Raw genomic sequence first — 14,182 nt, 5'->3', positions numbered from 1 at the left:
ACAAAGTATGATTTACAGAGTTTCGATTAATAAAGCGTAATTTTCGCACAATTACTTGTGACATATCAAAACAATTTTAATATGCTGGGAGATTTGAAAACTGATGCTTTTGAATGTTAGCATTGCACATATCCAGCTTCATATAAATGGGTTTTCACAGACGGTAGGCTTGTTCGGTAGCTCACGGAGTACGGAGATGTACTTGAGAGGTGAGGAGCTCCGGTTCGAGTCCCGTGTAATCACGGTTCGACAAAACGGTTCAAATCTGCATATAAGTAAGTTAAAATGGCACGGTTGCATCAAACATTTTGTTTTTATATCAGTTTTGCATTTGTTAACACTATCGGGTAGGTTTAGGGTTGGGTTTGGTGTAGGGCATATTTCCAACACGATAGAGCATTAACTTTTAGCGACAGTCCCCGGATATTTGAATTCTGAATCGCCGCAATACGTACCTGAAGAAACGTAATAAAAACACAGCAATACGTACCTTTATCAACGTAATAAAAACGTGCCAGGTTTGACGTATTGAACCAGTGTTTTAGCGCCACTCAGTGGACATTTCTCTTTGAAACTGCGGCGAAACGTGCAGTAAGGTACGTAAAAACGGTATTGCAGAAAAGTACCCAGAGGTACGTATTTTTATGAGACTGGGTTGGTTTTTCACCATATAAATAATTATTATATGGGAATTATTAACAGGGTTATTATCATTAACTAAAACTAAAACTGTTAAAACATTTTTGATAACTGAAATAAAGATTAAATAAAATTAAAATATAAATATTAGATGAAAAACGTATTTTAGTTAGTTGCCAAGTTTTCCATTTAGTTTAATTTGAAGAACTAACATTACTAACTGGAAATAAAATAAAAACTAATACAAATTACAAAAGCACATAACAAAATTACTAAAAATGTAACAAAATGAAAATTGAAAGTATAAAAATAAAAGCTAATTCCAAATATTAAATACAGCTGCAAGGAGCTATTAAGGGGCCAAGTACAGCAGAGGCAAAATGGGGAGCTAAGCATGGGGCATCAGATCAACTCCAACAATAAGTAATTAAAGCTTTTAGGATGATTTTAGTCAAAATGGCTGAAAAATCCTAAATATAATATGATTTACTGGTTTATCACGTTTGAACAATAGTTGGCACCGTTATCAAGTTGTTATGGTGTAGTCAGTGTGACGGGACAGTCACACATAAAAAGTTTGGTGCCAATATTCCAAAGTGCTGCAGAGTTGCAGCCTCAGTATCAGTTTGGCATCATGCCAACAAATTCATTGATGCGCTATTCAAAAACAGTTTGGTCTATCAAAAAGCTTTTTATAACTTCATGTCTGCATGGTCTGAAGATGATCTGAGTCAATTTTGACGAAAATAGGACTAATGGTCTAAGAGGAGTTCGAGAAAATAGGTTTTGAAAGAAAATCGAAATGGCAGACAGGAAGTTCGGCCGATTATGGCATAATTGGTAACAATGTTCTCGGCATGATCCAAGGAATCTAGTAAGACCAGTCTCATGACAATTGACAAGAATCATCAAAAGCTATTAGAATTTTTGAACATTCATTATAATTTTTTACCACAAGGTGGCGCTGTCTCAAAACTTTTTGAGAACATTCAGGGCATGGTGCTGATGGCACATATACACAGTTTAGTAATGATACAACAATACATTCTTAAAATATTGTTTTAATTTTTAATTTAATTTAATTTAATTTAATTGAGCTTGTATTGTAGTTAATGGCAATTTCATGTTTTGTTTAATTATATCGCCACCAAGAGGCACAATCCACCACTTTTTTGTGTGTCCTCAGATTGTGCCCATACATATGTGTGTCAAATTTGGTGAAAAAATCTTTTGTTTTGGAGTTATAGACATATCTATGAGAACATAAAATATGACCCATTTCCAACTTTGATTGCATTTTTTGCGACTTAATAGCCAACGACCTAGGTTTCTGAATTTCCTATGGTGGTTTCATCTTGATCGGACTAACGGTTTTGAAGATATCGCAAAAGTTGTTTAAATACTAAATCACAACGTTGCACAAACCATAAGGAGAAACCAACCATGTTTGGTATCATTGGACTCAGCAATGATTTGGGAATCTAAGGAGATATGACTCCTGTGAAAATAAGTCAACCACAATCCAAAGTTATTTACGTGAATATTTGATTTTGGCTTGAAACTTCGTAGGCTCCTTCAGGGCATCGTGCCGATGACCCATACTGAGTTTTGTAACATTACACTTATGTGTTCATAAAATACAGCATTTTAGTACCAAATTCAAAATGACCGATGCCCAAAATGGCCAATATGGGAAAATTGGATATTATTCAACTCTGCATACAGTACCGAATCTAATGAGACAGATTTTATGATTTTTGGGCAAACCCTTCAGAGGTTATATGCAAAAATATTAATTTTTCATATCTTCTTCTTCTGTGCTGAAACCGTGCAGGTACCCTCAGGTCATGGTTGTTATAACACACACCAAGTTTGGTCTAAATATGACAAAGTGTTGGACAGATATAACCTCATGTCCGATTTGGCGAGCTTTTTGTTGAATTCGTTTGCATGGTTTTTGGGAACGGATGGGTCTATCAAAAAGCATTTGATAACGTTTTGCCAGGATGGTCTGAAGATGATCTGTGTTAATTTTTGTGAAAATCAAATGAACTGTCTAGAACAAGTTTGAAAAAGTAGGTTTTTCAAACTAATAAAAATTGTGAAAAATCTTGACCCCTAGAATTTTAAATTTTGGTGTCCACTTGACTCGGCATGAGGAGGAAAAAATAATTTTGTCTAAACTTTACGGTTCAAAAGTTATTAGCATAAACATGAGTGAAAATTTGGACAAGTGGTGGCGCTAGAGAATTTGAGTTTGAGACACCAAATTTGCTGTGGTTAATGTTGAGACTGTCCTCTTATCGGTGTGCCACATTTCATAACTTTCCCACAAGTAGTTCTATGGACTGCCATAGATTTCCATAGTGGAAGAAGAAGAAGAATAGGAAAACTAACGAGTACAATAGGTGCCATAAAACCTTGGGTGCTTGGCCCCTAATAAAAACTTTAGTAGTATAAATAAATTAAATAAATTATAAATTGCCAATTAACCTATTTTTACAGCATTTTTGCAGTCTTTTACCATTAAAATTACAATCTTTTTTCACAGTGTTCATATATTGTTCATATATTATTTTATATTATTTTTTTTAATACATATATTATTTAACGTGACACAAGCTTACTTTTCTTATGCATCTGCACTTGGCATGTTCTCTGCAAACATGCACACTACTGGACTGCAAGCCCGTGATCCAATTACACAGCCATGCGCTGTCTTTATATTTGTGCGGTCGACACAAAGTCTTAATCGTATCACGTGCAGTGTCTGTGCAGTGGGTGAGAATATATTGAGTTTCAGGTTTATGTGCTAATGTTAACACTGAGCCCTCTCCTGGGGCTGCAACACGCTGTGCTTCCAGTGCTATACTGTTTGGCCCTCAGCGCTCTTCAAGCCCCAGTGCATTATGGGTATCCCAGACTGCAGAGCTCTAATGCATAGTGGGTTTGGAATGGTGCCGGTAACCCTGGGTTTGTGTGGAAAACCGCTTGTGTGTGTGTGTGTGTGCGTGTGAGTATATTGACTCCACGTTGCAGCTGCATGAAGAGGATGCTACATGATTGATGGCTCTCTATTAGGATCAGTTGTGCATGGAGTGGGTATGTTTTGATATGACTTTCATATCACTTTCATTGATGTCATTATGAGGTCTTTGTTACAATTATTTGAGCGTTAGATCAGACACAGGCGAATCATGCTGTCAAGAGGGTTCCTCGTCAAGATTATGACATTCAAATTTATGTAGGTGGTGGAATGGACTAATTATTCAGTGGCTTTGGGCACCGGCACTAACCGCAACCTTAATGTTTACTTGTATTATGGTATTCATGCTTTTATTTTCATCTGCTTTGGTGCATGCAAGTTTTATGGAAAGCAAAAAATTTCTTGCAAAGAATAGAAAGATGTGGATTAATGTTTCTTTGCGTCTTATGCAATGTATGACTTAGTGTGTGTAATCTCTCCATATATTATAATATTCTGTGATATTTTAATATTATTCACAGCTTTCTATCACAGTCAAACAAATACTGATTCAGAAATTCAGAACAATTTCTCTTCATTGAGCTCAGGTCCATTAAATAATATTAATAGATACAACGTTTGATTTTAGTCATGTGTATTAGTATTGTGTATTAGTAAATGTTGAGATGCATAACATGAACTAAGATTAATAAATTAATAAATGAAGTTAACTAATGTAGTTAACTAATGTTAACAAATGAAACCTTATTGTAAAGTGTTACCAGTAATTGATTAGTTTATGTTCAATATTCTGTATCTGAACACGTGGGACATCACATGCATATCTGACATTCACAAATTGTAGATAGTAAATGGAAAATATTAGACACTTTGCTGTGGTTGGAAGGTACCCCCCCCTTCATGTTGTGCTCCAGGTCTCAATGTCCCAGTGTAATATCCATCATCTGCTCCATTGCAATTTTGCTCCACATTTTAAGTTTTGACAGGTAAAAGAGACTGTTCTTTACTCCACTTGGACGGCTTGCTGCAGGCTGCAGTGTGAAAAGGCTACCTCAAACTGTCCTTTGGGATTTTTCATTTCAAAGTGATTCTGTGTAGTTTGGTGGTATTTTGTGTTTTGCAATGCAAGAACCTCTAGTAGTACTGCTAGTGCAACAACAACAACAATAATAGGCTAATAAATTATTAAATTATCCAACATTAATTATTATTATTATTATTATTATTATTATAAAATGTAGCACCGAATTCGGGTGTCAAAAATAGTCACATTTCAAATTCAAATAGTGTGGAAACGACGCGGTGTTCTTCATCAACAGACAACCAATCATATACTGAGTCAGCTCTCCCCTCATTAAAAATGCAGGCTCTTTCTACAGTGCGTAGAAACTTAGGCGCGTTTTTTTTTTCAGCGTTGAACGTTGAAAATCGCGTTGAACTGTGACGTGTTGACGAGAGTAAAGAGACTTTATTGTTTTGTCTAGGCTTTTCTACGGTTCACGAGACAACCACCGAATTTATTTGCCGACATCTTGCGCGTGCTCGTCGCGTTCTGTCAGTGAATGTTTTTCATGAATCATATCATATATATGCTGATAGGAAAGTTAACCCGGGATTCACTAAGGTACAGTAAGGAATTCGAAACTTGGCTGCCCAAAATTATTTACTAACCCAGGATAAAATGTGAACAGTGTGAAACAGGAACATATCCCAGGATTATATTTACCAGGGCAGGGGTTAATTTATGTTTGAGGCTGCATACTATTTATGTATGTGGTGTTGCATAGTAATAATGATGATGATGATGATAATTTAATAAATAATAAAATATTAAAATTAATGACATTATTTATAAATAAATTATTTTTACTAAGTGTTTTAATGTTATTTTATTTTATTTGTAACTGTTTTTACATCAGCAAACCTGGCCATGCAGAAAGCAGAGGTGTGCGCTGCATCACATCGTCCATTCATCTGTCTTTTCACTGTCTTTTCTCGCGCTCCGGCTCTCTTACGGGGGGCTCTGTGTGCGCTGGATTAGAGAAAATAGCTGTTTTATCGCGCAGGGATTTGATCTCTTGTCTGTCTCCGCTCCGCAGCTCTTCGTTGCTGGGCTCCTGGTCTGCGCGAGGCTGTAGAGCCGTGTCCGTCGACTCCAGCACAACCAAATGCTTGTGTGACAGACTCTCCACCTTCGCCATTTTAGCACGCCTCAATCCCGATGTGGTAAGTCGAGCCATTTCTATTGTTTCATTTAATCGAACCTCAAAAGACGCATTTGTGTGATATTGTGTGATTTAATGTACCGCTTTTTTTGTGTGTCATAGTCATTGTGTATCAACAGATCCCTCTCTCTCTCACCCCCCTCTCCTCCTCTCCACGGCATGCCAGAGCCATACAGCAGATTTAATGCAAACAATTTAAGACATGTTTCATTCTTTAATGTGTATATAGTATACAAAAAAATATACAAATATTTGTGACAAAAAAGGACGTTTTGACAGGTTTGTTTAATGCTAGAACGCAGTGCATGAAACTTGCTGGCTTTCATACTGGATTTGCATACATTAAATGTATTTACAGAGAAAATGCATGTGATTAATACTATAATGATTCAAAATAGCTAACTACCTACATATGTTAAAGATTACAGTCTCCGTTATTTGTAATGAAATGCATTTTGTTTCAAACATACCAACACACAAATTCCTTTTTTTTTTCTGTTGGGTTTGTGCTGTGACACCTCGAATACATTTTTCTGGTACATTCAAATGTGCATAGGGGAATTGTTGGCCTTTTCATGAGTAGTGAAACATATATCTTTAATGACACACCATCCGTTCATTTGGGCCTTAGAGGGTTGACTTTGTGTAAATCTACATGTCTTGCTTTAAAACAGCATCTTTCTTTAAAATGATGGGATTTGGTTTGGTTTAATGCAGGAAGGGGTCGTGTCTTTGTGTGGAATTTTCATTCAGTGTGATTAGTTATTATTAGACTGGAAACTGCCTCTGAAGCAGTTTATTCACCAGTTGCCGTGGAAACAGCATGGGCAGTGGAAGTTCTTAAAGCTATAGAACACGCTATAACACTCTCTTTGTGCAGCTTGGCCCAGATATGAGCCAGAGAGCCCCAAAAAAAAAGGGAGGAAGAGGAAGCTTGACACCCTACTGGCCAAAACAATGGCCACGTCTTCTCTCATTTGCTTGCCAAGATGTTTCAGATTGGCTGCTTCAGGGCAAAACACTGTTTTGATTTGGGAAACCAAGTAAAAAAGGGACATCATAACAAAACAGAATTAGGATCACAGCATTACATAACAGGCTACTGTGCACAAAGCTGCAAAATGGGGTACAAAAAGTCTATAACAAGCATTTATTGCTTTTTGTAATGCATTTTACAGGCTTAATGTGATTTATTTTATGTTTTTGTCAAGTTGAGCATGATGTTCAATGCAAAATAAATAAATGTAGGGTACTTCACTTTGGGAATCAGTTGGATTGGAAATATGGAATTTCTGTTCACCAAAGCCACAACAAGCACAGACTGCCTTTTGCAACACATTTTACTTAGCCTACTTAAAGGTATAGTTCACCCAAAAATTTACTCGCCCTCATGTTGTTCCAAACCTGTATGAATTTCTTTCTTCTGCTGAACACAAAATAAGATATTTTGAAGAGTTTGGGTAACCAAACAGTTGATGGACCCCATTGACTTCCATAGTTTTCCATTGTATATACCTGAGGCTCTCAACTCTAGCCCTTGAGATCCACTTTCCTGCAGAGCTTAGCTCCAACCTTGATCAACCTCACCTGCTTGTAACTTTCTAGCAATCCTGAAGACCTTGATTAGCTTGTTCAGGTGTGTTTGATTAGGGTTGGAGCTAAACTCTGCAGGAAAGTGGACCTTGAGTGCCAAAGTTGAGAACCCCTGGTACCTTTAATTTGAAATTCTAAGTTAAACAGGGTTTAAACTTGGCTATTGTTTAACATTATCGAATTGCTCTCTCAGCCTAAGTGATGTCAGCAGAAAAGGAAAGTTGTTTCAAAGGAACATCATTTTGATTAAAGATTAAAAAGACAAACTATCTTTATTTAGAATGATGTGCACTGATTGATTGGTTGTTCAAAAACCAGGAAATTGCATTAAAGTAAATATGGTTATATTTATTTCACACTGATCAAGGCTGATGGTACAGTGCATCCAAACATGTTTTTAGGATATATCGAGCCCCATCTTGAAGCCAGTTTACATTATACACATTTTAGCGGTGTTTTACAGGCCTCCTGTGTGCATTTATGTGCTGCTATTTGCTCTCATGGATGTGTGTGTAAAGACCGCATGATCTGCATGTCTCCTTGTGGTGATCCAGAGAGCTATAGCTGTATGCTAATCGCTCGCTTATGATGGCTGTCTGTCCCGCTCTACCTGGTCAGATGGACATGGAATAAGGGAGTGTCGCAGTTAGCTCTTTCCATGCATCGTGGGAAGCATATTGTGGGGATTTCATTTGTGTTGCCATATGCCAGCAGAAGGGAGGACCGCGCTTCCCCTTGGCTCCACTCCCTGTCTGTGTCTCTCTAGCCTTTTCACTCCAGACCGCCACTGCTATGTTGCTAATTATTCCTGCAGCTCCACTTGCCACCTCAAAATGGCCCATCCAATGGCCCCTCCGCTGGCAACTAGTGTCCTACAGCTTCAGAATGATAAAGAGCAAATGAAGAAACACTTCCCTTTCTCTTTTTCCCTCCCACATTCTCAGTCTGAATATACAGTCAGCTGCAGTGTACATGGAAAGAGAGAAATAAAGGGAGATAGTATACTGCAGCTATTTTAATCACACTCCAGTCTTTCTACAGATGTTTCCAGGTTTGAACCAGGCTCTGGTTTACATAGGTCAGATTGTCTTACGCTTTATATGCAGTTTGATATGAGAAAATTGCTTTGGTTTTGCCCAGACTGAATATTTATGAGCTAAAGCTTGTAGAAATGCACAGTTACGCTACAGTTGTACTTGGGTGGAGCTCTGAATACATCATTGCCAAATATGGGTCAGTGAAGATGGCGAGAAAAAGAAACCGTACACTGTGTTGAGATGTTTCATGTTAGTACATTCTTCTGAGGTAGGCCATTGTCTTTATGCTTGTCATTTGTACAAGATTCGGTATTGCATTTGCAAGTCTATTATTTATGTTTGTGCAGTCTTACTTAATTTGCATACAGTTTGGCAGGTTTTAAAATATTAATAAAGAGTGAATATGAAGAGAATATTAACAACATCACTTTTTGTTGCTTTGCAGCCTAAAAAGAGAATAGACACAATTTTTTGTTTTATCCAGCTGTATTTATTCAGTGCAACTTATAACATCCAAGTCAAAGATATAACACCAACATGTCAGAAAAAATAAAAATAAAAAAACAATCACAGTTGGAAAAAAGGATCACCCCCTTGTGTCAGTATTTTGTTGAGCCACCTTTTGCTTTAATTACAGCCTTTAGTCTGTTGGGATATGTCTCTACTAACTTTGCAGAGTTAGTGCATCAAGTCATTCCACAGATTTTCAGTGGGGTTTAAGTCTGGGCTCTGACTAGGCCATGCAAGGACATTCAAATTTTTCTCCTTCAACCACTGTGTGGTCAGTTTTGCTATGTACTTTGGGTCATTGTCATGTTGGAAGGTAAACCTTCTTCCCATTGAACACTTTGCCTCATCCATTTTTCCTTCTATCCTGACAAGTGCTCCAGTCCCTGCTGCAGAGAAACACCCCCATAACAGGATATATCCACCTCCATGCTTTACTGTAGGAATGCTGTAATTTGGATGGTGAACTGTTCTGGATTTCCGCCAAACATATCGTTTGGTGTTGAGGCCAAATAATTCAATTTTAGTCTCATCTGCCTCAGAATCTTCAAGGTGCGTTTTAGAAAACTCAGTCGTTACTGCATGTGGCCTTTCTTGAGGAGTGGCTTTTTTCTTGGAACCCTCCCATACAAGCCACATTTGTGGAGAATTTGTGATGATGTCACATGCACACAATGACCACTCTTTGTCATAAATTCCTGCAACTGCTTCAGAGTTGATGTAGGTCTCTTGGTAGCCTCTCTGACCAGTTTCCTCCTGGCTCTTTCATCCAGTTTGGAGTGACATTCTGATCCAGGGAGGGTCTGTGTTGACCAAATACCTTCCACTCCTTAATAATAGACTTCACTGTGATTCTTGGCATTTATGAAGCCTTTAAATAAAAATGTTATCCATCTCCTGACTTGTGCCTTTCCACAGCTTTATCCCGGAGATCTTTTGACAGTGCCTTGCCACCCATAGTTGATTGTTTGCTTCAGTTGCACTACACAAGGACTGGAATGCTCCAGGAATGCTCTTTTCATGCTGAAGTAATCAAAATGAGCCGATCACAGTTGAAAGTTGAATGGCTTTGTGTGCCATTGAGAAGTAATTAGCTACACCTGATTGAGTTTACAAGTCATTTTTAAGAGGGGAGTGATCCTTTTTTCCAACTCAGTGATTCTGTTTTTTTATTTTATTTTTATCTTTTTCTGACATGTTGGTGTTATATCTTTCACTTGGATGTTATAAGTTACACTGAGTAAATACAGCTGGATAAAACAAAAAATGTGTCAGTCTTCATTCCAGGCTGCAAAGCAACAAAATGTGATGATTTTAAAGGCAACAAAGCAACAAAATGTTGTTATTTTCTATACCCACTGTACATATATTTACTTTACAATATCCCCATTTTTTGTGTTTTTTATTGTTGTAGTCTAATGATAATTTAGTTATTATTGTATCAAAAATCCGAAATAGAACAATTATAACATTTTGAATATTGGCTATCTATCAGATGCCTAAACATAATAAAAAAATGTCCTCTTACCTCTTAATGCTCTGACACCAATGGCAGCATATAGAAAAGCATATATAAAAAAGTACAATGAAGTATAAGTGCACCAGCTGTCCAGAACTGACTTAATTGCGACTTTCTAAGCCTCCTTTTTCCTTCCGTCTCACAATTAACTGTCAAATGTTTCAAAATTGATGGGACTTGATACTTGATAGTTTCTGTTCCTAACTAACTATGGGTCTCTGTCTGCACTGATGGACTAAATAATTCCCTGAGTACTATCCTGTCTTCCACAGCTTAGGCTTAGTCAAGTGTTTGATTGGCTAGGAGAAGACAAACGTAGTCTCAGAGGATACATTTCTTTCTTGATTGTCAGTGGGGACCTTACTGCGGTGCAGATTAATCAGAGGGATTTAATTAACTTGGCCCTGTGCGCATATTAAACCTGGAGACAAGACAGGCTGTAAACTCACCCAATTATCTTTATGTGTAAGTGTAAGTCTGTGTTTTCGTCTTAAGGTGAGAAGTCCACACCTCGGAGAATGCGTATCAACCGTGGACATCCTAAACTCTGCTGTACCACATAAATATATTTAAAGTGTTTAACGGATAATATTTCTAGACATGCATTATAGTGGCATAAGTCTTAAGCAAGGAATGCAGATATTCACAAACACACACAGGCATGCACTACTCACACCTATGGTACACTTAATGCTGCGTACACCACTGCAGTGGCCGCTGTTTCTCCACCACATCACCATGGCAACCAAGACAATGATTGCGCAAGCCTGCAAATGTGTTATATTTGAGGCTTTTGATTCACAATCTCTGTATGAGTGATTCACAGCATCAGGCATTTAGCATTTTCCGGTTGTCTGTATGTCATTGAAGCAGTCATAGGTTGCTATACTGTAGCTCTCTGCTGTGCCCTATGGATATCTCAGTCCTCAGTATCAGCTCTTTACCGAGTGACCTTCATCTCACCTTGTTCCTTAGCCGGAGCCGCACAGACAGCAGCCCACTCTCCCCAGCTCTCTTCTGCACAGAATCGCATGGAGGACTGCAGGCGGCTAGCCTGATGCACCATTAGCATCTGTGAGCACTAACTGAGTCTATTTCTTGTTTTTGACAGAACATGGATAAGACCCAGCTTCCATCTGTGACTCTGATCGTGGGCTGCGGGGTCTCGTCCCTCACCCTGCTCCTCCTCATCATCATCTATGTGTCTGTTTGGAGGTAAGCAAGACTTTCCGCTGATGAAACAATCTGGCTGTTCACCAAAAAGAACAAAGAAACTTACTTGATGGGAAACAAAAGAGGTTTCAGCACCATGGACAGCAACATATATTTGTGTTAAACGCTTTGGGATGCTTTGGAGTTTGAGATTCAAATCAATTGTTTGACGTGATGTAATCCTAAACAAGTCAGGTTGTTATTTACTATTCATGTGGTTATTATTGAAAGACTGATCAGCTAGGCCAATTAATGCCGATAATTGTTCTCAATTTGCCCATTAACAAAAGTGGTCATTCTGTCTAGTGTCAGTTCCAATAACTACCAACAGCTTAGTCCATGGTCAGTACACAATTTTTTTTTTTTAAATAAATGTTATTTAGAACTTTCATTTAGCAGAAATGTATTGATTGATCAAAAATGACAGTATAAACTTTTACATTGTAATAAAAAATTCAGTTTCAAATAAATGGCGTTCTTTTGAACTTTGTTCATCAAAGAATCGTGAAAGAAATGGATCACATTTTCCACAAAAATATTAAGCAGCACAACTGTTTTCAACATTGTAGCATAATGATAAGAAATATTTCTTGAGCACCAAAACATCATATTTGAATGAATTCTGAAGGATCATGTGACACTGAAGCCTGGAGTAATGATGCTGAAAATTCAGCTTTGCATCACAGTAATAAATTACATGTAAAAAAAAATTTATGCAAAGCAGTTATTTTAAATTGTAATAATGTTACCAAGTATTCCTGTTCAAACACCTGTCAAATTCCCAGTTTATTTATTTATTTATTTTTTGATCAGTTAATGCAGTCTTCTTTCAAAACCATTTAAAAATGTTCAGAGTCTGTATACAGTACAGAGGGATCCTTGCTTATACTCATGTTTTGCATTTACACATCCTAATTTTTTTCATGCAAAACATATTTGAAATAATTAAAAGTTTGCAAAAATGTCTTTTTTTTCTCTCCATGCTATTTCTTCCTTTGCATCTTGTGCTTTAATGATCTGTACAGATACTTTCACTTGGTCAGTGTCACATCTTGGTCGCCACTAGAAATTATACATCAGTTCAGGTTCCATTAATGTGTCCATCTATTGAAAGCATTGTGGCTGAATGATAGCGAGCAATAGATGTCATTTAGTTGTATTGGCTCAGTGTTTCTGGGTTTTTTCTTCAGGTACATCCGCTCAGAACGCTCTGTCATCCTCATCAACTTTTGTCTGTCCATCATCTCCTCCAATGCACTCATACTCATCGGACAAACTCAGACACGGAACAAGGTATGGCCAAACAAACACAAATAAGTTGATAAAGCCCTTGCTCTACAATAAATATTTTTAATCTTCCTCTTTTCTTCTTTTTACATGCCATCCTTACCTTTGATGGATGGACTCTCTTTTTTCGCTCTTACTATTTTCTTGCTCTTAGGTTGTTTGTACTCTTGTGGCTGCATTTCTGCATTTCTTCTTCCTGTCCTCTTTCTGTTGGGTTCTCACGGAGGCATGGCAGTCTTACATGGCCGTGACTGGCCGTCTTAAAAACTGCATCATACGCAAACGTTTCCTCTGCCTTGGTTGGGGTGAGGCTTGTGTTGCATCTTCATTTATAATCTGTTTCTTCTGGAAAAAAAAAATCACCCAGCTGGGTAGTTGATGTAAAATTTCACTTGGTTTCAGCAGCATAGTGTGGTACTACATGCTATAATCTAAAAATGGTAGCACTGTATTTTACAGTACGTGTACTTCCCTGGTACATACATGGCAAATATCTTGTACCTACAGGCAAATGAGTGGTAACACAAGGTACTTACCTGAAGTGTATGTACATTGTAACAAATAAAAAACACGGCTGTACTTAACAGTCGTACATGCATGGTAATTATTTTGTACATACAGACAAGTGTGGGTAATAATGGTCACTTACAGGTAGTGCCCGTACATGGTAACTAATTAGATACTTTACTGTACTTACTAATGTATATACATGGTAAATATGTAGTACTTACGGACAAGTGGGTACAAACAGGCACATCCTTACAGTATCCGTATATGGCAACTAATAAGACATATTACTGTACATACTAATGATATGTACATGGTAAATGTGTAGCACCTATGGAAAAATGTGGTATTATGTGGTAACAAACAAGACACATACTGTACTTGGTATACACGTGGTAAATATGTAGTACTTACCAACAAGTGTGAGTAATAACGGTCACTAACAGGTAGTGTCAGTATATGGTAACTAATAAGACACATTACTATACTTACTAATGGTCTATACATGGTAAAGTTTAACAAAGTTTGAAGAACTGGTAATTCCTGTGTAATGTTTATGTAAAATGGTGCACTTTATTTTACAGTCCTATTTCCATATACTTCCTATGTACGTACTGGTGTATGTACCTATTAGTTAATGTACAGAATAAGTTATGCGGTACTCAAGTTG

At 37.4% G+C, this 14,182-nt stretch overlaps 1 protein-coding gene across 8 annotated transcripts in view; it reads left to right on the top strand.

The window, feature by feature from the left end:
* The window catches only part of adgrb1a (adhesion G protein-coupled receptor B1a), a 105,707-nt gene that overhangs the window by 71,532 nt on the left and 19,993 nt on the right, over window positions 1–14,182 (top strand). For all 8 annotated transcript variants that reach the window (XM_016497928.1, XM_016497931.1, XM_016497933.1 and 5 more), the window contains 4 exons: window positions 5,725–5,851; window positions 11,618–11,721; window positions 12,909–13,011; window positions 13,160–13,310. In XM_016497928.1, coding sequence (XP_016353414.1) covers window positions 5,725–5,851; window positions 11,618–11,721; window positions 12,909–13,011; window positions 13,160–13,310 — 485 coding nt within the window. The remainder of the gene's footprint in view (window positions 1–5,724; window positions 5,852–11,617; window positions 11,722–12,908; window positions 13,012–13,159; window positions 13,311–14,182) is intronic.

The sequence above is a fragment of the Sinocyclocheilus anshuiensis genome, unplaced genomic scaffold, assembly GCF_001515605.1.
Source record: "Sinocyclocheilus anshuiensis isolate Anshui unplaced genomic scaffold, SAMN03320099.WGS_v1.1 scaffold1292, whole genome shotgun sequence".
Lineage (NCBI taxonomy): Eukaryota > Metazoa > Chordata > Actinopteri > Cypriniformes > Cyprinidae > Sinocyclocheilus > Sinocyclocheilus anshuiensis.
Note: the sequence above shows the minus strand (reverse complement) of the source record. Positions and strands in the feature narration are given on the sequence as shown.